At 48.1% G+C, this 25,065-nt stretch overlaps 1 protein-coding gene across 1 annotated transcript in view; it reads left to right on the forward strand.

Moving 5' to 3' along the window:
* LOC138580141 (putative DBH-like monooxygenase protein 2) overlaps window positions 1-25,065 on the forward strand; it is a 460,802-nt gene that overhangs the window by 61,460 nt on the left and 374,277 nt on the right. Inside the window, exon 5 of the mRNA XM_069650458.1 lies at window positions 21,271-21,438. Coding sequence (XP_069506559.1) covers window positions 21,271-21,438 — 168 coding nt within the window. The remainder of the gene's footprint in view (window positions 1-21,270; window positions 21,439-25,065) is intronic.

A 25,065-nucleotide genomic window follows, 5' to 3' on the forward strand; every position in this document is an offset into this window, starting at 1 on the left:
GTGCCCCTCAGTGCTGGGGGGTGTGGGGGGTGGGAGACATGAGTGGGGGCCTGGTGGAGGCTGCCCCTGCACTGCTGGGGGGAGGGGGTGGTGGGAGACATGAGTGGGGGCCTGGTGGAGGGTGCCCCTGCACTGCTGGGGGGTGGGGGTGGTGGGAGACATGAGTGGGGGCCTGGTGGAAGCTGCCCCTGGTGGCTGGGGGGTGGGGGTGCAAGGGGACATGAGTGGGGGCCTGGTGGAGGCTGCCCCTGCACTGCTGGGGGGTGGTGGGAGACATGAGTGGGGGCCTGGTGGAGGGTGCCCCTGCACTGCTGGGGGGTGGGGGTGGTGGGAGACATGAGTGGGGGCCTGGTGGAGGCTGCCCCTGGTGGCTGGGGGGTGGGGGTGCAGGGGAACATGAGTGGGGGCCTGGTGGAGGCTGCCCCTGCACTGCTGGGGGGTGGGGGTGGTGGGAGACATGAGTGGGGGCCTGGTGGAGGGTGCCCCTGCACTGCTGGGGGTAGGGGTGGTGGGAGACATGAGTGGGGGCCTGGTGGAAGCTGCCCCTGGTGGCTGGGGGGTGGGGGTGCAGGGGGACATGAGTGGGGGCCTGGTGGAGGCTGCCCCTGCACTGTTGGGGGGTGGGGGTGGTGGGAGACATGAGTGGGGGCCTGGTGGAGGCTGCCCCTGCACTGCTGGGGGGTGGGGGTGGTGGGAGACATGAGTGGGGGCCTGGTGGAGGGTGCCCCTGCACTGCTGGGGGGTGGGGGTGGTGGGAGACATGAGTGGGGGCCTGGTGGAGGCTGCCCCTGGTGGCTGGGGGGTGGGGGTGCAGGGGGACATGAGTGGGGGCCTGGTGGAGGCTGCCCCTGCACTGCTGGGGGGTGGGGGTGGTGGGAGACATGAGTGGGGGCCTGGTGGAGGGTGCCCCTGGATGCTGGGGGGTGGGGGTGCAGGGGGACATGAGTGGGGGCCTGGTGGAGGCTGCCCCTGCACTGCTGGGGGGTGGGGGTGGTGGGAGACATGGGTGGGAGCCTGGTGGAGGGTGCCCCTGCACTGCTGGGGGGTGAGGGTGCAGGGGGACATGAGTGGGGGCCTGGTGGAGGCTGCCCCTGCACTGCTGGGGGGTGGGGGTGGTGGGAGACATGGGTGGGAGCCTGGTGGAGGGTGCCCCTGCACTGCTGGGGGGTGGGGGTGCAGGGGGACATGAGTGGGGGCCTGGTGGAGGCTGCCCCTGCACTGCTGGGGGGTGGGGGTGGTGGGAGACATGAGTGGGAGCCTGGTGGAGGGTGCCCCTGCACTGCTGGGGGGTGGGGGTGCAGGGGGACATGAGTGGGGGCCTGGTGGAGGCTGCCCCTGCACTGCTGGTGGGGTGGGGGTGGTGGGAGACATGAGTGGGGGCCTGGTGGAGGCTGCCCCTGGATGCTCGGGGGTGGGGGTGCTGGGTGACATGCGCTGGTGTGCAGGGTAGTCCCCTGTGGTGTCGGCTGCCTGCAGGGGCCGTGGAGGGTGTACAGGGAATACCTGGGAGCACACAGCCAAATCGCGTGTAGAATTTCCCGCGTACCCCTGTCATACACGTACCCAGCCAAATCGCGTGTGGAACTTCCCGCGCACCCCTGAAATACACGTACCCTGATGGAATTGCGTGTGGAACTTCCCGCGCACCCCTGGAATACACGTACTCTGCTGAAATCGCGTGTGAAACTTGCCCCGCACCCCAAAATACACATACCCTGCTGAAATCGCGTGTGGCACTTCCCGCGCACCCCTGAGATACGCGTACCCTGCTCGCACGGGCCCAATCGCGTGTGGAAATTTCCGCGCACCCCTGAAATGCACGTACCATGCTGAAATCGCGTGTGGCACTTCCCGCGCACCCCTGAGATACGCGTACCCTGCTCGCACGGGCCCAATCGCGTGTGGAAATTCCCACGCACCCCTGAAATACACGTACCCTGCTGAAATCGCGTGTGGCACTTCCCGCGCACCCCTGAGATACGCGTACCCTGCTCGCACGGGCCCAATCGCGTGTGGAAATTCCCGCGCACCCCTGAAATGCATGTACCATGCTGAAATCGCGTGTGGAACTTCCCGCGCACCCCTGAAATCCACGTACCCTGCCAAATCGTGTGTGAGACTTCCCACGCACCCCTGAGATCCACGTACCCAGACAAATCGTGTGTGGAAATTCCCACGCACGTACCCGGCCAAATCACGTGTGAGACTTCCCGCGCACCCCTGAGATCCACGTACCCAGACAAATCGCGTGTGGAAATTCCCACGCAGGTACCCTGCCAAATCGCGTGTGAAACTTCCCGCGCACCCCTGAGATCCACGTACGCAGACAAATCGCGTGTGGAAATTCCCACGCACCCCTGAGATACGCGTACCCTGCTCGCACGGGTCCAATCGCGTGTGGAAATTCCTGCGCACCCCTGAAATACACGTACCCTGCTGAAATCGCGTGTGGAACTTCTCGCGCACCCCTGAAATACATGTACCCTGCAGAAATCGCGTGTGGAACTTCTCGCGCACCCCTGAAATACACGTACCCTGCGGAAATCGCGTGTGGAACTTCCCGCGCACCCCTGGAATACGCGTACCCTGCTCGCACAGGGCCAATCGCGTGAGGTACTTCCCGCGCATCCCAGTGATACACGTAGCCCGCTTGCCGTGCTGGTACAGGGTTAGCGCAGCCCTTTGTGCTGGATTGGGTATATTGATGGCTTTTCCCTGCGCGAGAGGCGTTCTTGGGGGCGTAACTGGCGCTGCTGCAGGGTCGCTGCGCCACTGTGCGCCACGGCTGGTTTTGGTGGCTGGAATCCATGAATACGCTGTGCGCGGAAATGGATTTTGGCGCACGCGGCTGGCGCAGGGATTCGCACGCGCACACTGTGCGCCTGCCGCGTGCGCCACTTGTGCGCTGAATTCTATGAATTACCCCCTTAGTGTCGTCCAGGATTAACTATTTTTCTTATAAACAGGGAACTTAAAAAATTAAGTGAGCAGAAAGCCCCCAGATGATTGTTCCAACAAAAAGTTAAGAAACGTACCCATGGCAGGCCTATGGGCCTTTGCACACAAGGGGAGCCAGCAACGGATCTTCTTCAAACACAACTTCTTATACCGGATATCTGGATCACTAATTAATATTGATAAGTGCACCGTCATCACTATTGTCATGTTCCAATGGGCTTTTTTTCTTGCAATATCTTCTTGTCGTACAGGTGACTTCTTGCAGGTGTTGAGCGTTAGTCGGTGCCTGTAATGTTCTGGAATGATTAATCATATACAGGCTCTAAACTGTGTGCACAACTATGTATATATATATTTCACTTTTTTAATTTTATCACAGAGGCAAAACAATTTATAGAGCAAATGTGAAGATTAGTGAACATGTGAAAGTAATTCTTAAAAACAGGGAAGCCGGTTCGCTATGTGCACAATTTATCGATTCTGGCACTCCGCTCATCTCATGGTATTGCAAGAGTATGACACTTGCTTCAATACCCAAAAAAACTATGCAAACAAAATGGGTCTCCTGTCCCAATAAATCAGAGTGGTAAAATCTGTGTGTGCTAAATAAGAATACTGCCCATGGTTTACACATGGTTTTACACCTGGAAATGGTTTGTCTCTAGAGAAAAGAAGTACCCTGCACTGATCCAAAGATGTTATCGTTATTGACAACACACAAGCAATGGCCCTTTCATCTTAAGTGACTAAATGTAAACCATAAACTGAATTGATAATTCAATGTGGTCATTACACTCTACAGCAAAACACGTTTCACTCGAAGCAAACTTTCTCAAGGCATTGCATATGAAACGACAACAATCATTTGTTACAATTGACAGTATGTATCACATGCAAGCCTTTCATATAAAGGTCATCATAGTTGAGCAGAGACAGTTCTTTTTACCAGAGAAACTCTAAACACCTTCCTGTATAGGACTGCAAGCAGTAAAAGTGTAATTCTTCACATGCCACTTGTAATCAAGGTTCCGTAAGCAAACACGCTAGCTAAGCAAGCCTTCCATATGTTGCTGTTCAATGCCTATCAGGCAGACTTGAGCTTAGGGCTCTTTAGTAATGTGCATGCAATGGATGGGTTCACAAGATAACTCTTGAGTACAAATAACCAAACCAACTCAGGAAGATGACAAAGTTCTGTTTTATTAACAATTATCTAAAACAGAGAGTTACAATGAACATCAGCGGACGTTCGCTCGATTTATCTCAGCAATCTTTTCACAAAAACAAGATTATATACTAAAATTACGTCAGCAGTGATCTCATACTACGTGGCAAATAATTAAAAACTTACTAGGGGTTGTGGTAGGCTTAAGGGGAACATCTAAGTATACATTAAATAGGACCTAGAATTGTGATTGGCTGCTCACTGTCAGGTGGACAATATATGCCTACCTCTAAAACATAAACCTGACTTGTCATTTACTGACAAGGAGTCCCTAATGTACTCCTTAGGGAAATAAAGCAATCCCAATCTTAGATTCAACCCGTGCGTTGACATGGCCCAAAAAGATGGGTTATCTCAAAGCCAGGTATTGAGTAGAGTTATTAAATATTCACTTAGAGTTGTAGTGTTAATCCAATTCCCTATTAATACCTTTTTATTTCAGTACGGGCCGTTCATAAGCCCGTACTGTATTTCCCTAAGGAGTGCATTAGGGAATACTTGTCAATAAATGACAAGTCACATTTTTGTATACCTGTTCCTCTAGTCTCTGGTGGCCTTGAAACTTGCTTTGTCCCTCTGCACCTGAAATTCATACATACATTTCCCATACCACTATTACTTTCTGAACAGACTATGAGCATTTTATCCCCATTGGGAATAAATATACTGAATTAGTTAGTGCCTCTCTGACCCCCCTAGTTTTGTGTACCTCTAAAACATGTCATGTTCAAAATCATTAAGCACACAGTTTTCAATAGGTCTTCAAACTATAAGGTCCTTCGTTATATGGCCCTCTACAACTGGTTGGCAAGCTTGTGCCATGTCTGGAACGTTCGATTCACTTAGCAGCACGTAAGCCCAGACCCAGGTGCCAGGAGGTGGGCTTGACTCTATCTCCCCACCCAATTAGCCCAACATCTTAAATGAATAAAACTTGGCACTCTTGGTGGTCTTTCCTTGCACATTAAAAGATATTATTCATCCTTGGCACGGTCTCTCCTTTCAAGAATAGATAACCAACCTTGGCTGCTTCATTCTTGACTCCAGGCCAAGCAGCCTCGCCATGCAGCTCCATGGTTAAAATTTTCTTGCTGCAACACAATTCTCCCTTCCTTCTTCATGGGTCCTGGCTTACTAAAATGTATGATACAGATGTCCAGCTTCTATACAATGGTGGCTCCGCCTGCATTCTATTCATTACATATAGCCAGATTCTATGGTGGCTTAGTCTACCTTGCATTTCAGCATCTGTACAATTATTGAACGATTGATTCTCTGCAGCACTTTCTGCACTGTAATCTTTTGCATTTAAAAGTTTACTCAATTCTTTACTTCGTCAATAGTTTCTATAAGATCCATACACCCTCTTCAGTCAACATTCTGAGACGTCATCTATATTGTCATTTTGGCTCTTTTTCATATTCCTTCAGGGAGCTCCTCCCTCAGACTGTCATCTCTCCAGGGATACATTCAATAGGGTTGGCTCAATAGGTATCTTCTTGCGAATATACGCTGTGGTATTGACAGAACTGCACAATATCAGGCTTCCAACATATAGGAGGTAGGGGGTGGGATTTCCTGCAGAGGCGTGCAGCTGCTCCACTACAGACTCACTAACAGCATGGCGGGTGGTCCCTGTTAATGTTAAAGTGAACACACATTACCAAAACATGACAGAGAGGGATTTAGAAGGTGTCCACCTCATTAAGAACAATATGGGGAGTTACAAGTTTAATACTTGCAGAAAATAGACATCTCCGCTACAAACTGCATGATGATTAAAGTTTGTATTTCAAAGTTAGAACACTTAAAGCACTTAATATCCCAGCACATGACCATCCGTTTCCTGTGCTGGGCTGCTCTGCTGCCACGTCCTCAAGGCATTGCCTTTCAAATGGCCAGATGGCTACAAAAATAATTGCCACAGACTCAAGATGGTTAAAGTTTGGGAAACAGTATGGTAGCAAAAAACATGGAAACATTGAAATACAGCCTATTTCGAATGACAACATGTGACCTTCGAGGAAAGTATACACCCCACTGAAAAGAGATAGAATTTACTTTGAGTAAGATATACCCTAAGGGAAGCTCTCCTCTTGAGAAACTTCGGCTCCAGCCAACAGCTCTTCACATATCTTACTTTATGGCTTCAAAGTATTTTGGAAGATAGTGGACCTCTAGCTGCTGGGAAGCTGAAAAGGCAGGGCATCCCAGTTCAGATGAACACCCTCCAGATTCCAGTGCAGACCAGGAAAAGGCCAGAATCTTCAGTCTGTTATTGGCTTCATCTTGTTTGGTGTGTTTAGGGGAGGTCTAGGCCGCGTGGTCTGATGCTGTTGGCTGCACCTTCATTGATCTTTGAGCCATTGCTCCACCGGGAGAGGTCTTAAACCTTCCCAGGCCAAATAAAAGAAATTGGAAAGTTGTATTCTACAGAGGTAGATAGCTCTAACTTAATTGGTGATTCTGTTGATGATGACAATGTTTGGTTTTGTGATCTTAGTCCAAAAGCGATACTTGAAATGATTATCAACTTGAGTGATTCTAGGCTTCCAGCCCCAAACAACTTATCGAAAGGTTTATTTAAGCGCGACCCCTTTTTATGCGCTTCAATTCTCTTCATTCTTTTCAAGGAAGTGGTAATGAAAGGAGAGTTTCGGTCTCAATAGAATACAGCATATGTGGTTCCCATATTTAAGAGGGGGGAGAGGACTGACCCGAAGAACTATCAGCCTATCTATTCTAAACACAAAAGTAAGGTCTTTGCTTCAGTCCTTCTACATCAGTTGGCCAAAAGGATCTTTCAGCACTGGAAGGATGAATAAACCACAGACTGGTTTAAGAAAATCTCATAGCACCAGTCTAAATGGATTCCTATGTAGGTGTCTGCAGGGGCAGACCTTGAGAAAAAGGTATGGGTCCATCTATCTGGCTTCAATTGATGTAACCTTAGAAAGGCTTAATGTCCAGCAAAACGTTTACATTCACGGGGCTCAGGCAGGGTTGCATTTTGGCCCCTGCCTCTTCAACGTGTACATGTCAGACCTTGGTGAACTGCTTGAGCAGTCCTTATTTGCCCCACCGAAATTGGGATCACTTAGGTTAACGTGGTTATCTTATGCAGACCACTGTTTGCTAGTGGATTAAACACCAATTGGTTTGCAGCGTCTACTTGTTGTTTTTTTGTATCCCATGGAGAACAGAATAGAAATTAATACTCCAAGTCTAAAATACTCCAGTTATCAAAGGGGAAAAGAAAATCGTGTTTATTTTTTATTTTTTTATCATTTAACGTGGCATATGGCTGAGCAAATGTCAGCTTTTTAACACAAAAAAACAAGAAAATTGATCCTGAGCTCACATCTTTCAACAACACAAGAGTTACATCATGAGCATAAGCACAACGATTCACACCAACTTTGCAACTACGCCCCTCTCAGTCCCTCGCCCATCACTACCTGTTCATTCTTGGCCTCCTAGCGCTTTTAAGAACAATGCTATTGTCCTCCACATAACTGTAAAGAATATGATGCAAGGTATTTCCGGTGTATAGCGCAAATGGCTATATGTCGAGGGGTCCTCCTAGAATCCAGAGTGCCAACTAAGGGATCCAGAGATGAAGTTAATCAAGTTACTGTTCGGAATAAATGCACCTTGATTGAGGCTACCGATTGGGGCATTAGCCAGTTTCCAATGAGTGTACATTTTGGACAACTGTACTCTCGCCGTGCACGGAACCAACCCTAGCGCCAGATAAACCATTTTGACGGGGTGTGGGCTGGAAGCCGAAACAGCTTCTTGAGGAGGGTCCACTCTAACCTAGCCAGAGCAGTCATGTTATTATCTGCCCAACTCTCTGCACCATGCACAATAATGAGCAGGAGTTTTGCAGAATACAATTGCGCTAAAATGCCCAGCGAATATCCTCCAACCTTAGATGCTAGTTTTTTCAAGCACCCTATAACCTGAGCGCCTTTCAACTTCAGGACTTCCAGATGGCTATGACCAGATAGTTGGTGATCGGGGGCCAAATACCATGACCTTTGTTTTACTAATGTTGATGACTAGAGAATTCAATTCGGAGTACGACCTCAGACAATCCAAGGACGCCAGGAGGCGCGCCAGAGTAATATCCATCAGTACTCTGTCATAAGTATATCCTAGCCACTGCATGGGGGTGACCCTTAGTTTTGGTGGGATCGCAGTCGGATTGGCCAATGCTGCTCCCATGTCTGATAGGTACAGGTTCAAGAGGAGTGGGGCAAGATTACATCTCTTCTTTAGTACCTGGTAGATGAAAATCCAGGTGGAAGGCCTACCTGTTTGGTCCAACCTGACCTTAACCTGCGTGCTCTCATACAGGGCAATAATCATGGAGAGCAATCCATTTGGAATGTTCTAGTCTGACAGTTTCTGCCAAAGCTGACCCCTGTTCACAGAGTTGAAGGCTGTGCTAAAACCGATGAAGGCCACATACACGGGCCTTCCGCGGATGCCCCATGACTGCTGTATTACCGTTGTCATTGCAAGGTTATTGGTAATCCTACTTAGCCCCCTTTGAAAGCCTGTTTGGTTTGGGGGGAATTAGGTTGGCCTGCTCTGCCCATTCCCAAAGCTCGCTCAACAGTAAGCAAGAACATTTTTGGGACAGAGCGTGCGACATTGCGAGCAAGCAATAATTGCTTGAGTCTTCCCGACTATCCTTTTTCCATGCATTCTGCAATCCAACGAAATAGCCAATCAAGGGCTACTGCCCAATGCGTAGCGTCACTTTTGACAAGCGAACTGCAAATACCATGTGGGCCCGAAGCTCTTGATGGGTTACTACATGTGATCAACTTCAGAATGTCACTGGGCCCCTTTTTATATTGCCATTTTGCTCCTTGGATGAATGGAAAGGCCATAGAATTCCCACCATTTCCCAAGGTTTTAGTAAGGAAATCAATCCAGGCTGACTCGGCAACACCAATAATGTCCCGGGGTGGGCCTTGGTGGGCACCCTCTACAGCCTTCCAGAATTTACAGGGATCTTTTTCTAAAGCCAGGCCAATCAAAGGGCTCCAGTGTCCACATTCAAGGTGGTATCAATGGTTTTTTAACCATTTGCGATAATTGCTCTTCGCTAAATTGGATTGAAATGTGAGAGCTGCACCGTCCAATGTAGATCTTGAAATAGCGCACAGAGCAGCCCGCAAGGACCTTCTCTTACTAACCACTAGATGGTCAAACAGGTGGCTGTGAGTGACACGTGTTGTTTGTCGTGAATTAGAGTTTCTCTTAGAGAAGGTTTCTGTAATCACTAATGCTACCATCGCTCCGGATTTTTTGATAGCTCCCAATGCAGAGTTTACCAATTAGTTGGTTGCAATCCTTTGGCCGTGCTCAATGAAGGAAACTATAGCAGCCTGCATATTAGGCACAGATTTCTCTAGGCGACAGTTGTTCCATGAGATGCAACTACACGCTGCATTGACACCCAGTGTCCCTGACGTGATGGTTATCGGGGGAGGTAACGAGACATTCAGGCTAATAATCAGGGGCAGATGATCACTCTCAAGCCTATGCGTTTTGGTAAAATCATCAATTAGGTGAGGTGCATTAGGCACAAAGGCATAGTCCAGGATACTGCAGGACTTATGCACCACACGCGTGAACTGAGGTGGTAAAACAGATGGCATAGTGCCATTCATCATCCTAAAGCTGGTAGAGTATATCACATTCGCCCACTCCAGTCCCCGCCTACAGTATTTACAGACATCCACCTTAGGTTTGGGGGATGACTTATGTCCTATTGACAGCGATTCCAGTTCCTTAGGGATCTTGGAATTAAAGTCACCACAGATCGAACATGGAAGGCCTCCCAGGTGGGAATCGAGCAGTGCTTCTTCCTCCGCTAATACTAGACCATGGTCTAGCCTGTAGGGTGGATCGTAGACATTAATAACAATAAGGTCACCAATTTCCGGTGGATCACCAGTCACTTTGCCCACCAAGATGTTGGGAGAGTTAGATTTCAGTTCTTCTAAGGACAATGGTTTCTTAATGCCCATCGGTAGCCCACCCTTTGGGCTTTCCCGATCACCCTGTATTGCCTTTTAGCTTTAGAAACTGCCATCCATCAACAAAGACCAGATTTATGAGTCATGTCTCCTGCAGGGCCACCCGTGGGTATTGGTCAATGTGGGCCATCAAACCCTCACCCTCGTAGAGGGGAGAGTTACCCATGGTGTTCCGGCAAATCATCTGAGGTCACTGTCCCTGGTATAGGAATTCCTTTTCCCCTGTTGGGCAACAAGGCTCTCTAGCCAGGACCAATGTACTTTTCCCCCTGTAGGGCAGCATCAGACCCTGCACCTGGTGGCAAGCTAGGGTCACGGTTCTGATCACAACTTAAGTCATGGATGATTTCACAATAGAGTGCAGATTCTGAATGGTCACTCAATAGTGTGTATCTGCTAGGCGCAATCTCTTGCCATATTCAACACCTATAGCAATACATTCATAGCCCAAAAGGTTTGGCCATTCAGCATGTTCTAAGATGTATTACAAGGTACTGCTGGAAAAGAAGAATATTATCGAAGTGCGCCTGAGGGCGTTCTCACAGATATCCACGACTTTAATGTCATTGCTCTCAATATGTTCCAATAAGCAAGATCGGTTTAGATCGGTTTAGAGCTAGGCCACTGTTGCCACCAAATAGGCTCTGTATTTGTTGGGCCCATGTACTACAGTACTTTTCTCCTTGGATGGTCCGGAGGCATGGGGTTGAGACGATGAGGCCTTGGTCAGATCGATGTCATCTTGGTCTGTAGTCTTCGTATTAACGCCTGCAGATTGATGAAAGCATGAATAAGTCTGACCCACAACATTCATGCCATTGTTTGCCAAGCAAGGAGGATCAGTGCGGGCCTGCAATGTTGACCCTTGAGACAAGGAATGATCCCTCTTGTCTTGCAAATAAAGCGTTAAGCTCTTCGACCTTAAATGCACACTTCTTGCTGCCTGCGTCGTAAGCTCCACTGGTTAAGCTGGTTACTTGCGATACAGGAAGCGCAGTAATAGTTGTAGACTCAGAGGGATCCGACCATACTCCCTCGATTTCCTTATCAGTCACCGCACAATTTGTTAACAGCAGCTGGGTTTGGATGTTCGGAAGCTTAGGCCCAAAGAAGGATGATAAGGTGGAGGTGGAACCGAAGGACACCACTTTTTGTGCAGGAGGATTAGTGCACAGCAGTGCCTTCCTCATTCTTTTCTTCTTTGTGGCCAAGGGTTTGTACATCGGGGCCTGGCCTTGAGTTTTATATGGAGTATGAAATACTGGAGTTGGTGGAGAACATAGTATATCTAGGTTTCATATTATCTGTCGGCCAGATAAACAACATGTAGCAATATCTTCCCAGATGGTGCGCATTAATAACAAGTATTGTACATTTACAATCATTCCGCTGATTAAGTACTACAAGAGTAAAATTGTCCCCACCTTAACATATGCCACTGAGACCCTGCATCCATGGGCAGTGGAAATGATGGCAAGATTAGAAAGCTTGATATGGCGTAGGGTATACGGTATACCTAATCCTGTGACTACACTGCATAGTACGATCTGAGCTAGGGTCAAGCCCCTTCAGATAATGGCACATTGTAAGTACTTAATAATACCAGTGAATTGTATTGCCACCTACTGGGTCCGTGTATGAACAATTAGAACAAATCATTCGTTTACGTGAAGAACATATTTTTTCTAAATTTGGTGAATTTTGTGATAACTTGTTATCTAAGTTGCAGCCAAGGGAAACTGACCAGAGAGACTTTACTGTGAGGGTCAAAACCACCCTATATCCACAAGATTGGTGCAGGACTGTGGACAGGTTGCACAGCTATCACTCACTTAAGCACCTTATTTATTTATGAGCATAAGAAAGTGGGGGTCTTAGGAAGCCTACTTAACTAGGTTTCCAAATATTTGGTCTCGCAGAGTATTTATGCAGTTTCAGTGGAACATTGATTAAACAGGAGAAGTACAGACCCGGTGGAACATTGATAATGTTTCGCAGACGTGTTGCCGGTTTTGTAATCTGCAAGGTAGCTTGGATACACTGAAACACCTTTTACTAGACCGTCCAACATGTACAGATCTTAGGTTAAGTTATTTTAATAAATGGCTGAATGAGGAGTGTTCCGTAGAGAACAAGAAGTTTTGGAAGCTTTGCTTGACAGGCCTTCCAATGTCAGTTGCCTTGGCTGTGGCCGGGTCTATTAACTGCTTAAAATTGGAAGAAAAATTTGATGAATTTGGGTGATGTTGGTGTGGTTTCAAAAAACAAAACAAAACAAAAACACAGAAGTGTGTATCTTTAAAACTCTTGGTTCTTTTAATGGAGTGGCAATGTGTAATGAAATTGTGTTTTTATTTCTGTTCTATTGCTCAGTTTATCTTCACTTTCATATTTCATGCGTTTTTGCTGTTTAATTTGTGTTTTAATCTTATTAAGTTGGAACTTTTATATTTAAACCAATAAAGAAAATTGGTTTAAAAATGGTGTGCTGCTGTCCTGCTGGATTCAGCATGTGCCTGGGACCCACGGGTTCTCCATGCCCAGTCACAGGTTCGGCACACATTGGCGTATAGCATGGGTCTGCAACTGTTGACACACCAGATGTTTTGGAGTACAACTTTCATCAGACCTAGCCTGCATAGTCAACGGTAAGGGTTTATGGGAATCATAGTCTGAAACATCTGGGGAGCCGTAGGTTGCAGATCCCTGGTATGGATTATTCATCTTTCTCTGAACTGCCCCCTCTGTATTGGAAATTGGGGAATGGAGGTACATGAGGGTAGACTTCAGGGGCCCTGTATATGGTATCACCAAAGTGCATATAGTCATTTGAGCTCCATGTTTGAGGAATTCCAAAGGGGAGTCAGATTGAGGGGCTGGCGGAATTGTTAACAGAAGGGTGTGCCAGATACATTGGGCCTCATTACAACCCTGGCGTAGCACCATGGTCCATACCGGATTCCGCGATGGTGGATGGCGATTTACCGCCCCATTCCAAGGTTGGCGGGGCGGTAAATCCCCATTCACCATGGCCCCTTCCCCATTCCCATTTTGGCCCATAGGGCTCAATGGGAATGGGGAAGGCACTAATTACGGCACCGTAAATTACGGTGCCGTAATTAGCACGAAGGTCCCTTAGCGGGATTAAAGTGTGAATCTGGTGTTAAGGGTTTAACGGCGCTGCAGCCTTTTACGGCGCCGTTAACCCCTTAACGCCAGGGTTGTAATGAGGCCCATTTCCATTCCAAGTGTGAACATTTCTGCTGTTTGGGGATAGCTCTGAACATATGCTATGTCATACCTATGCAGCTGGGAGACAGTAACTGTGCCAGAGCCACACTTTACTGCAGCCCAAGACAAATACACTGCTTAAGTTGATGGGTGCAGTAGTGGGATGGCGAATGGCAAATGGGCACAAGGGAACACTGATTATTGATATTGATATTGATATTTTATTTATATCACGCTCGTACTCAAGTGTTTCAGAGCGTGACAAGGCAAGGGAGGAGAACAGGGGAGAACAAAACAGCGATCTTACTAGGCCCAGTGACATTGAGAACGTGCAAGTGCATGGAAGGGGGGAGAAATGGAAAGTGTGAAGCACAGGAGAAACAGATAAATAACAATAAATAAATAATAAAGGCAACAAACAGTGGTAGTGCAGCCAGCAATTTGCAAGTGCTAGGTTTAAGGCAGCAGACAGGGTAGGTCTGATAAGTGCAGGAAGGAAAAGCGGGGGGGCTGTATGGGTACAGATACAGACCCCAGTGCAGGGGTGGCCCGGAGGCAGTGCGTGAGGATGGCAGGGTGAGCAGGTACCTTGGTCCGGAGGACAGAGGGTGTCCAGGTGCACGCTGCAAAGAGAGAACAGATCAGCAGGGGAGAGGGGTAGCAAAGGCAAAAGAAACGAGGAAGGTCTTGAGGTGCTTCCGGAATCAGAGCATCAGAGATTACAAATTATCCCAAAGCCAAATGGGCTTACATTACCCAAAATACTACAAGGCAGGGCCTCAATTTACACAGCTCTGTTGTTCTTATATGAAACCCTCCTATAAAAAGGTCAATTGTGCAGACAATGAATTTGGAGAAATTGGGTTTTCCCAGATGCTGCTCTAACTACCACAGCACACTGAAATTCTTACTTAAGCACCCACCCCACTAAAACAACTCAACGAAACCACATCACTAAGGTCACTTTGCACTCCTGCCTTTCAACACCAAACAATACAATGTAACGAAATACAAACATTTTTGAAGGGCTGTTTAACAAAGATCCAAAGTCTGTTGTAAGGGTGCAGAAGGAGGCTGATACCCAGGTGGCATAATGATTGCTATAAACGTTTATTCAAGGCAAAACCTCACTCCCGCTAATTCTAAGAGAGGTTTCTGTGCCTAAACTAAAACACTAAAGGCTGGGTCAGAATGTCTGGGTAAATCAATAGTCCACCGTCCTCTGTCAAAATCCTACTTCTGTCCCTCAAACTTGTATTCAATCTGATGATAAGAAAAGGGGGTTGTTGTCCAGGAGATTGGCTCCCTTCCCCTGGGCTGATGATCAGGTTACAGTTCAACTGAAAGTTCCAAACTCTCACCAGGAGGAATGACTCCCTTCCCCTGGCCTCTCTTTCACTGTAGTCTTACAATTCCACACTTTCAGTCTTTCACTTTGAGGGTCCCAGACCCTGACTTCCCCGTTTCCAAACTGGGGCAGACTGAGTTCACTCTGCTGCCAAGTACTTCGATGAGCAAGAGGGTCTGTGTCTCTCTCTGAATTGGGGTCCTCGACCCAGACTTTGCTTCTTTGACTCGTATTAATCTCTGGGTTAGGGTTACTGACACTGGTTTCTCGTGTTCTTCTTGGGTTTGGATCCTTGACCCTTCTATGTTGGTCAGCAGGATCCTTTCATCTACTGATACGAGGAAGAGGAGCTTTTAGGAAGAACTGATACACATAAGAGCCATTTTGAGTGTCCCAACAATTAGGCAGAGGGAGAGTCTTTAATGCCTGTGTCGCTTCTAACCCCAGGTCCCCTGTGGGTCTCCTGTACCTCCCTTTACCTTCATAAGGGTATTGGTTCTCCCAGCATCTGCAGCGGCAGTGAAGTCTCCCTCTCTGCAACTCAGCTTTGTTGGCTTTCTTTTCGCGTCTGTCATGGCAGTGAGGTGGTTGCTTATGCGGCTTAGCTTCCTTCCGGCTTTCGGGACTGCTCCTGCGGTGCACGTGAAGAGAGGCTGTGGTGTCTCTGCAGCTTCCTACATGCTCGCTTCCTTCCGCTCTCCCTGGCGGCTTTGAAACTCCAGCACCAGAGAATTTCACCAGTCGTTGTCTGTCCTTGCTGGAGTCGACAAACTCTTTTGTCCCCTGTTGGTTTTTATCACAATTTCAATTGATTTTCGTGAACCACTAGAATGCTCACCAATGGTTTGTGTAGCATTCTTCATGGCTTTGCACCTCCTCATCCCAGTAGTTGGTCCATAAATCGCCCTTTGATAGTTTGGACTCTTCCTCGAACCAGAAGGAGTCAGATCTTTGACCCTACACATGTACATGGGGTGACAAGGTATGGTGTTGGGGTGTACAGTGTGGAGGAGAGGGTTGGTTTGGAGGTGATTATACCACATTCTCCATAGAAGGTCGTCCTTGTCCCACCAGGGTGAGTCTCTCCACATGAGATCCTCCCACTGTGCACCAACCATAGGGGGACTATTGGGTAACTGCCTCACCTCCTTGTCCTCATGGGAAGGGGCTCTCCCTTTTGGGAGAAGTGACAACCTCTAGGGATTTGTCACACTGTGGAACACCAGAACATTTGGGCATGGACAAACATGAAACCTTGGGCTCATAACCACATGCCTTCTTTAGCCCATCCTGTGTGGGTGCATCCCTTTTCTTCAGTAACTGTACGTAAAAGTGCACACACTGTGAAAACCAAAGGTTGTGTTGATGCACACATTTGTACAGCCAGGAGTCTTAGATTGGGCAGGTTTCTCGCTGTGTCTAAAGAGTGTGCCTTTTCCAGTAAATGTCTGCATAAGAATGTGTTAAAGGCCCTTGATTAGAGTATACTCCACAAATATTGACATACAATTTGACCTCTGTTAGGGTGAACCCAGGAATACTAGAGCACAGTCTGAAAACAGAGGTCCAAAAACAGTACAATCCTCTACCTGATATTTGCCAATAAAGAGACAACACAGAGTGGATGGTGGTATGCCAAATGCAAGCTAACCCAGCTTTATTGGATATATGCAAAAGCTGGGGAGAATACAAGATCAGCAGCCAAGCTCTCTCTCTCAAATTCTTCCATGTTTGAACAGAAAACAAAGTTTATCTAATGCAAATGAGTCATTATGATGTCATCATAATAACTGAGCTAATAACTGAGCTATGAAAACCTATCTCTGCTGCTCATTGGTCCTAATTGCTAAGCACATATAGTATCCATATGTCCCACCCTACTGATTGGGTAGCTCTCTATCTAAGGTCCCACCCATAAAACATCCCATACAATGTACAACCTCATCATGTTTGAATATTATTTGTAAGCTCTAAATTACTTCTGCAGTGAAAAGAACATATGCTTATCGGTTCACATGCAGTCACACTCTCCCTGAACTGGTGGCATGATGACATGTCTATGTAGATGGGAGGAGAGGACACGTGTATCACCTTTGTTCTTAATTAAATAAAACAGCCCATTTTATCTCCGCCATGATGTCTCTGAGTTTCAAGGACTTTGTCCTTGCCCAAATTCCAGTTTTCTGGCCCTCCCTGTCTTGCAACAGTAAACGTGCCATTCTGTTCTTGACACATTACGAATAACTAATGTTATGAGTCATTGGGCCTCATTACACGTTGTGCGGTAATGGAATACCGGTACCGGTAAAGATTTACCGGTACCGTTAATTCCCTAAGCCAATCACGACCCGAACCCACCGCTATCTGCGCACCCGTTAATTACGGTGCCACTAATAGCGACAAGGCCGCGGGCGCGCGACCCCCAGGCCAGAATTAGCGCCATGGCGCTAATACCAGGCCATTACAAGCCATGCGGACATGGTATTAGCGGCATGTAAAACACCCAAAAAACCCTTACCGGCATGGCGCTAATAACGGCATCGAAAAGCACCCGTTAAGAGACCTGAGCAGTGTACCCATCAACTACAGGTGGACACAATCAGCACAGGTGCATGCAATGGAGACAGGCAGCACAAAAGAGCACACCACACCCCTACCCACACCCCTTCCCACACCAAGATGGTGCCAATAGCAGCAGCATGACATGACAGCCTTGACTACATGATAGCAGTGCAGCACCAACAACAACAGCCCACACCAGAGGTGACCCGTAACAGGTACCCATTCCTCACACCATACAGGCAATGCCAGCGATCCACTGAGGAGGTGGCTCCCAACACCTGTACGGAACCCACAGAACCAGCAGGAAGAGGACAACAATATAGTACATCCCTCCAATGACAGTGCTCCGCTGCCTAAGCGGCCTGGGTGTGGCACTCCTGTACGGCCGTGTCAAAGTGGCAAAGACAACCATGGCATGTGTAGAGCATCACAAAATGTGCATATGATGGAACGTGCCTATGCCACCTGAAATTGACATGCAACCACCAGAAGAGTATGATGTGGCTGAGGATGAGTGCGGGTGGATTGCCCCGGCAGGACACGAAAGAGGCAGTGCCAAGGAGGCACACGATGTACATCAGCATCTGATTCTGTAATCTCATCATGCACCAAGGTGAAATAGCATGGACGTAGATGGGAATTGTTGCCCTGGTGCATGTTTCGAGGCCCACAAAGGACCCTGTCCACAATGAATTACACATACACAATAATGGAGACCACGCTTGGGTTTCAAACTCTGAACAGTGTATATTGAACATATTGTGGTACGAAAGTGCATTACCCAAACTCCCAAAATACACCCTTACCCCCCTCCCCCCTCAACACACCCAAACAGACCCTTACCCCCCTCCCCCCTCAACACTCCCATGTGAGTCTCATGACGTGATTGTGTCCATCGCCACATGTGGCACACGAATCCTGGTGGCCCTATTTGCCAGTGCCTGCATCGTCATCTGGTGGTTGTGAAGCCGTGCGCCGCAGGTTCCGCATAGACCGGCGCAGGGGACTAGTCTGGCGTGAACTCCCAGACGAGGAGGTGCCTGGTTCTTCCTGGGCCGTGAGTGGGCACCGACGCTCAATAGCGTCTGCTATGCGGTTCATGGCCTGCCGCAGTTGGGCCATTTCACTGCAGATTCGGCTGGTGCATGCCTCCATGCCCTCCCTTGTCTGCTGTGCCAATGTAGCAATGTCCTCCCTCAGGCGGACTGTCTCTGCCACATGTTGACCTACTAGGCCACTCATCTCGTTCTGCCTCTGGTAGATGCTCGAGAGGTCATGTCGCATGGTGGGTGCTGGTGGGATGGCTGATGCACCTGGTCCCATTGCACTTGCATCAGGAGAGGATATCTGGGGGCTCCATATCCCTTCAGGGGTGGGTGAATCTCCATGACTACCCGGACCTGAGGAGTACCTCGGGCTTGCCAGTAGTGGGCTTGTTGGTCTGGGGCTCTGGCTATCGGCATCAATGGCAGGTGTGTCCTCCTCATCTGAAGATGGGGCCGTGGCTGCTGCTTCACCCGTTGAGCTGGTGGCAGCAGAGTGCATTCCCTCGATGCTGCCCTCACCTGCTGGGAGACACACTTCCGTGGGTGCCACGACGGGAGCAGCCATGGCCTGTGGATGCGTGCAACTGGTGTTCCGGCTGCTTTTGTCCCTGTGGTCATGGACACTCGTCCTGGCTGCCCTAGTGGATGTGGCGGTGTCCCCTGTGGCATCCCTCCTTGCTTTTTTTCATGTGGGAGCAGGTGTGGAAGTGCGTGCCTCCTCAGTGTCAGTGTGTGATCCTGCAAGGGTGAGAAATGTTGACAACCATCAGTAATGGGTCGACCTGCCTTGAGCAAAATGAATACGTCATGCCGTTCTATGCATTCCGGGCTCTTCAGTGTGGATGCCGGTAATGGGGATGTTGGGTGGGTCATGCATGAATGGGTCTGTGTTGTTTGGGCATGTGGTGATGCATGCATGTCTGTTTGTGGCTGGAGCCACGGCATTGATATGGACACATGATTGGGGGGAACATCACACTTCACTGTGCATTGTTTGATGCATACACTCACCTCCATCGGACGAAACGGCCACGCCATGCTCCATTTGTCCAACTCCCTCAATGCATTCCACCCCGATGGTTGATGCGCATGTCTCCTCCCACTCGGTGAGCTTGATTGGCGATTCACTGCCTCCTCCTGTGCCCGTAGCCAGGTTTCGGTTCACGGATAGGATGTTCCGCACACAGAGCCGGAGGTCATCCCACCTCTTTCGGCAGTCTTTGACTGTGCGGGTTGTGGTGCCTACCGCGCTGACCTTGTGGGCTACCTCTTCCCAGATGGCCTTCTTCTTCACAATGGTCTCCCGACGCATGTCGTTGTTGAAGACGACATGAGCATTGTCTGCTAGTGTCTGCGTTAGCATCAGGAGCTCCTCCTTGCAAAACTTCTCCTTGCGTTGCCGCTCAGACGATTTTTTAATGGCCTTGGGCATCTTCACGGTGTCCTTGGTGTATTTCCCAACGTGGTTCCTGGTAAGGTGTCCTGGATAAGGGGGATGGCAATGGATTGTGTTTTTAAAGATGGCCGCCGTGCTCTTTCCCGTTCCGGTGCGATGACACTATTTCCGTTTCCGCAATATAGCGGTGACCGCTATTAGCGGTGACCGCTAATGGCGGTCACCGCTATTTGCGGAAACCGCTATTTGCATGTGGCGGCAGGGCGGAAGTGCTAACAGCGCTTTCGAGGATGCCGTTAAGGGACTTTTTGGGGTCTTTTGCGGCATGGCGGTAGGCTCATTACCGGCATGGCGGTAGGCTTGTGCCCGCGATCTCGTAATGGCATGCAATTTGCGGCCTCTTGCGAGGGCGGACACGCTATTTACGCCATGCCGGTAATTACCGGTTTTTACCGCATACCGTGTAATGAGGCCCATTCTACTTCCACCATGTTAAGATTTTGTTGCAGCAATTATTTTGTCATTTTAGCCGCACTTGCTTCTCTGTCACGCCTGGGTGATCGCTGAGACATTAATCTGTCAACTACTTATGAAATTTCCTAGTCTGCTGTGTTGTCGTTACTGATTTACCTTAATGGTTGAACGCTCGCTGTCCAGACAATGGTATCTTGTTCCATTATGTAAACTTTCTCTCCGGTGTCCTCGGCTTTGACATTCCTTTGAGGCAGCTATGTCCAGCCACTGCAGCATTTTTTCTGAATTAAATGTATTTTTTCAAATAGCGTGCTTAGCTGCGAGGGCTCTTAAAGGTACAGGGCTTTTATTCTCCACTGTGGTTGTGCAATTTAAAATGGCAACTGCTTGTCACGTTTTTATCCTCTGCAGGACACATTTGCTTTGCTATCTACCGATTTCCTGGTGCATGGTTGTCACATTATTTCCCTCCCTATGTGAATGCAGCAACCTTATCTACCCACAATGTTCTGCCCTACTTGTGTAGTGAGTCCCTATCTTGTGTATACGCCTTCCTGTCACCTAATCTATTCTATTTTAAAACACACTAATTGTGCAAGCTAATGGCTTATCTGTTCCCTACTTGTGTAGCAAAAAATAACTATTCTGTATGACAGCTGCATTTCCAGGAGAATTCAAAGTGCAGTTTCAAATTTGTCCTTTCTTATCTTATAATTTATTTTCTTCTGAGGAAGGTAGGGGGCAGAGCTTGAACATGTTCTCTAGTCAATAACTGCCCCACTACAAGCCCAACCAGCATGACACTGAAGATAATTTAACTGGTGGGTAGGTAGGAAATAATCTGGAAAATGTTTCCCCTTTCACTACCACTGCCACATGGGAATTCTGCAGCCTCAACGCTTCTCTTTCCCGATATGGATGCAAGCTTCTTTTCTCTGACCTATGACCTTTTCTCCTCCATCCTTCCACAGTTTGAAGTAACCGTACAAAGTGGCAACGAGGACCTGGTTCACCACATCCTGCTCTACAGCTGCCCGAATGCCACCAACATCACCTCCGCTGCAGGGAATTGCTATGGGGATGACCCAACATTTTATCAATGCTCGCAGGTGTTTATCGCCTGGGCCCTTGGAGGAGAGGTGAGTGAGACTGAAAAAAGTGTTGTGGTTCACCAAAGGCCATACTTCCACAATTCTGGTCCCGCAAAATTCGAGCAAATATCTCAGATGTGACCATACCTCATTGACTCCCACTCAGCCATCACTTTCGCCATATCTAGGTTGTCTGCCAGCAAATGCTATGTTCACGGGTGGACTGCCGCAGTGTAACTGCTTGGGCCCCGTTTTTACCATTCATTAAAAACAGAGGTCCAAGCGATTTTTGTCCCCTTATGCCAATGTTAAGGATGCGGGGGACAACCCTGCAACCCCTGAGGCTTAAGATACTGAACATGGGCAGCAGGGGACACCCCCACAACTCCCGCTCTTCATGTTCGGTATTTTCGGCTTCAAATTGATCACGAAAACTCAATGGTAGTGACTGAATTCGATAAAATTTACCATTTGTAAAAATGTAGCTGTTTCTTACAAACATGTAATTTACTCTCCTGCTATGGTGATAGTAGTCAGTGATGTGGTTTCCTTTTCGGTTTTATAATAATCACTGACATTTTTCTTTATATGGATTTGGGGGTTGGGAGGAGGAGTTTGAGAAGGGGTGAATAGAGACAGCGTTCTCTGGCCTGCTGCTTGCAGTCCTATCCATACTAATTTACAGCACAAGCTATACAAGTTGCACACAAGGCTCTAAAATGAGCGCTTAACTCCCCGAACTAGTGTCTCCCCGCTCACTTCAGTAGGCTGTGGAATCTCGTCCCCATAAATCAGCCAACAGAGATATTACAAGGAATTCTGAATTTGGTTTTGTTATGATGTATTTGTTAAGCAAAACATGTGCCTTTTGGCGGTTCTCTTTGAGTTGATGGCTGTCTGTTTGGGCATATCTGCCCAGAAAAGGTTTCTTTTAAAAGTTAGTTACTGACTCTGTCTCCGGCCTGCATGGTTTCCCCATCACCCTAGCCCGGTTTAGTAGTGTACGCGTGTTCCCTTAAGATGATGAAAAGTAATTGTATGTTTGTGTCTGTTCCCATGGTTTTCTGGCTGTGCACCCTTCGACGTCACCTGCGGTTGACAGCTATTACGATTCAGTTCCCTGATAGTTGCCCATCATTGTAAGATTCAAAGTAAACTGAATCGTACACAGTGTAGAGGAGTGGAGTAGTTGGAATGGAGGCGGTGGTAGTGGTGTGATCAGGGGCATAGGAAGATGCCCCTATTTTAAAAAAGAACATTTAAAAATCAAAGCAATGTTGTTGGAGTAACTTACAATATTGGGTCTCATTATGAGTTTGGTGGTATCTCGGCAGGATACCATCAGACAGATTTACCGTTACCACCACTTTGTATGCCGGAATTACCACCAGAATGCAAGTGGCAGTGTTAGTTCTCATTTATGGACTCCATAAGACTCCTTGGGGATTTCAGCAGAATTACTGCAGGCGTTAATTCTGGCGAAATGGCCATTTTGTGCGGATAAGGTGGCAGAATTACATCCAGCATTTTGCTGGAGTCTTTTCCTCCACTTTGCCTCAAGACCCATAGTTTGGGGGTGCAGTAATGCAGTGGTAATTGGTGAAACAGTGATAACTCATTGCCACTGCATTATGACCGTTTTTGGCCACACCGCCGAACTCATAATAATGAGGCCCCAATTCACAAGGTACAACCACCTCAATGTGTTTGTATGCGTCGGATTTCACCATTTTTAACCTAGGAAGAGGGGCGTGAAAGACCTTTGGGGCAGGTGAAGACCACTAATGAGTGATGTAAACCCAGAGGTGTTAAATGAAAGAGTCCATCTACCTAGGGCTCCAGAAAGTGGTATAGAGTGTGGCTCAGGGAAAAAAAGAAATGCTCCAGATTTTGGGGGTGTTCTGAGCCAGATAGACACCCACCAATCCTTGTTACCAGGAGAGGCTTGCAACCCACTAGCAGCAGCATGAACGTGGTTCGTGGAATGGACTGCAAGGCAAACCAACATTGGTCTGAGCCTGGCAGTTGAAGGAATCAGGGCTGAGAAACTCATGTGCAGCAAAATCCCAGACTGCCAGAAATGGGTAGCACCATATTGAAATTGGGCATCTGCCATGACGAGATTGTCTGACTTCAAGATGGCAGACCACAACATTGTACCCTCGCTCTGCAGAACCGCAGGCAGCCTTCATACACACAAATACTCACACATGGGATAATATTAATATAATCAGGCCTCAGCCAATTAGAAGTCTGAGTCCATTTCCCAGCACAAGTGTCCATCTTTCCCCATTTAAGGCCTTAATTATAGCCTGGGAAACAGCATAAAAATTGAAAAGAAGTGGAACGAATGTGTGGGAAGTTCGAGAGGGATGGCAAGCATGAGTGCGGAGAGAAGGAGCAGCAAGGGGCATGCTGTGGAACAAGAATGGCAAAATCAGTCGGAAGAGACGAACTGGAAGGAGAATGGAATCCAGGGTGAGGGCAATGTTGCTGAAGTCAAGGGAAAGATCAGAAGCAGATGGAGAACACAATGGAGGGGAGAACAAAGAGGAACATTGAAAGCAAGAGGAATGGAGGCCCCAGACACAGAAGGAGCTGAATGGTGGAAAGGAGAACATCTGGAAGGAGGACAGAGGGAGGAGAGAAGTTAGAGAATCGGAAGGTAGAGGTAGAACACATTTAAGAGGGTCGCAATCTGTTCTGACGGATAGGGTTCAAGGGAAGGAGAATAGTAGAGGTAATACGAGGTAGCAGGTCAGTGGACAGATTGAGTTGAGCATTAGCGGAAGACCAGGGCAAGGTTAACTTGGGTTTAAAAACTGGTGAGGTTCCAGCCCAGACACACTCTAAATAAGCCTCTGATGGTAAGGAGAGCCTGTACACCAGAGATACCCAGACCTGATGGAAGAAGCAAGGTGACCGGCGAAAAAAATTTGCTAATCCAGAGACAGGGACGCTAAATGGCTAACCAAAAGTGCAGTTCTCCGGTAGCGTCGAAACCTGACCTGTTGGGATTGGCACGTCTATAATCCATACTACACACACTTGTACAGCAATCTGGAGCCCGTGGCTGCTGTGCCCAACGCTTACTAGAGAGTCCAGGACCATGATGCATCCCCTAAAGATTGAGCCTATGGGAAATTATGGATGTATTTTGCCTGCTTATATCAGAGATCCAGGGAGAATTCTTAAATCTATAGTTTACCATTGTGTCATTGCTAAACAAAGGGAATGCTTTCCAAATTGTGTTTCTAGTGTGTCACGTGATGCCCAAAGGAATGTGCAGAACTTTAAGCACCCGACAAAGGATCAAAGTAAGGACTTATGGCCCTGCTTCCTGCCCTACCAAAGTAGAACATGATTCTGACCAAGTGGGCCTAGTCTTACAACTTCATTAGGGATCTGAGTGCAGTCAGATTTGTCCGAGAACCCTCCGGTATGCACCAAACACAGAAGGCTAACAACGGGAGCATTACTAAAGCTCTGTCAACATGGCAAGCATCAGGTGGGGCATTGAGGGGCCCACTGAAAGCAACAGAACCATGAGCCCCATTACAAGTATTCCAATGTAAATGTGCCAAAATACTGCCAAACAGAATTACCATTCCCGCCACTTGGTCCGGCGGAATTACCACTGGTCTACAAGTGGTGTTATGGTGGTGTTAGTGTCAT

The sequence above is a fragment of the Ambystoma mexicanum genome, chromosome 3p (assembly GCF_040938575.1).
Source record: "Ambystoma mexicanum isolate Mex_15411 chromosome 3p, UKY_AmexF1_1, whole genome shotgun sequence".
Lineage (NCBI taxonomy): Eukaryota > Metazoa > Chordata > Amphibia > Caudata > Ambystomatidae > Ambystoma > Ambystoma mexicanum.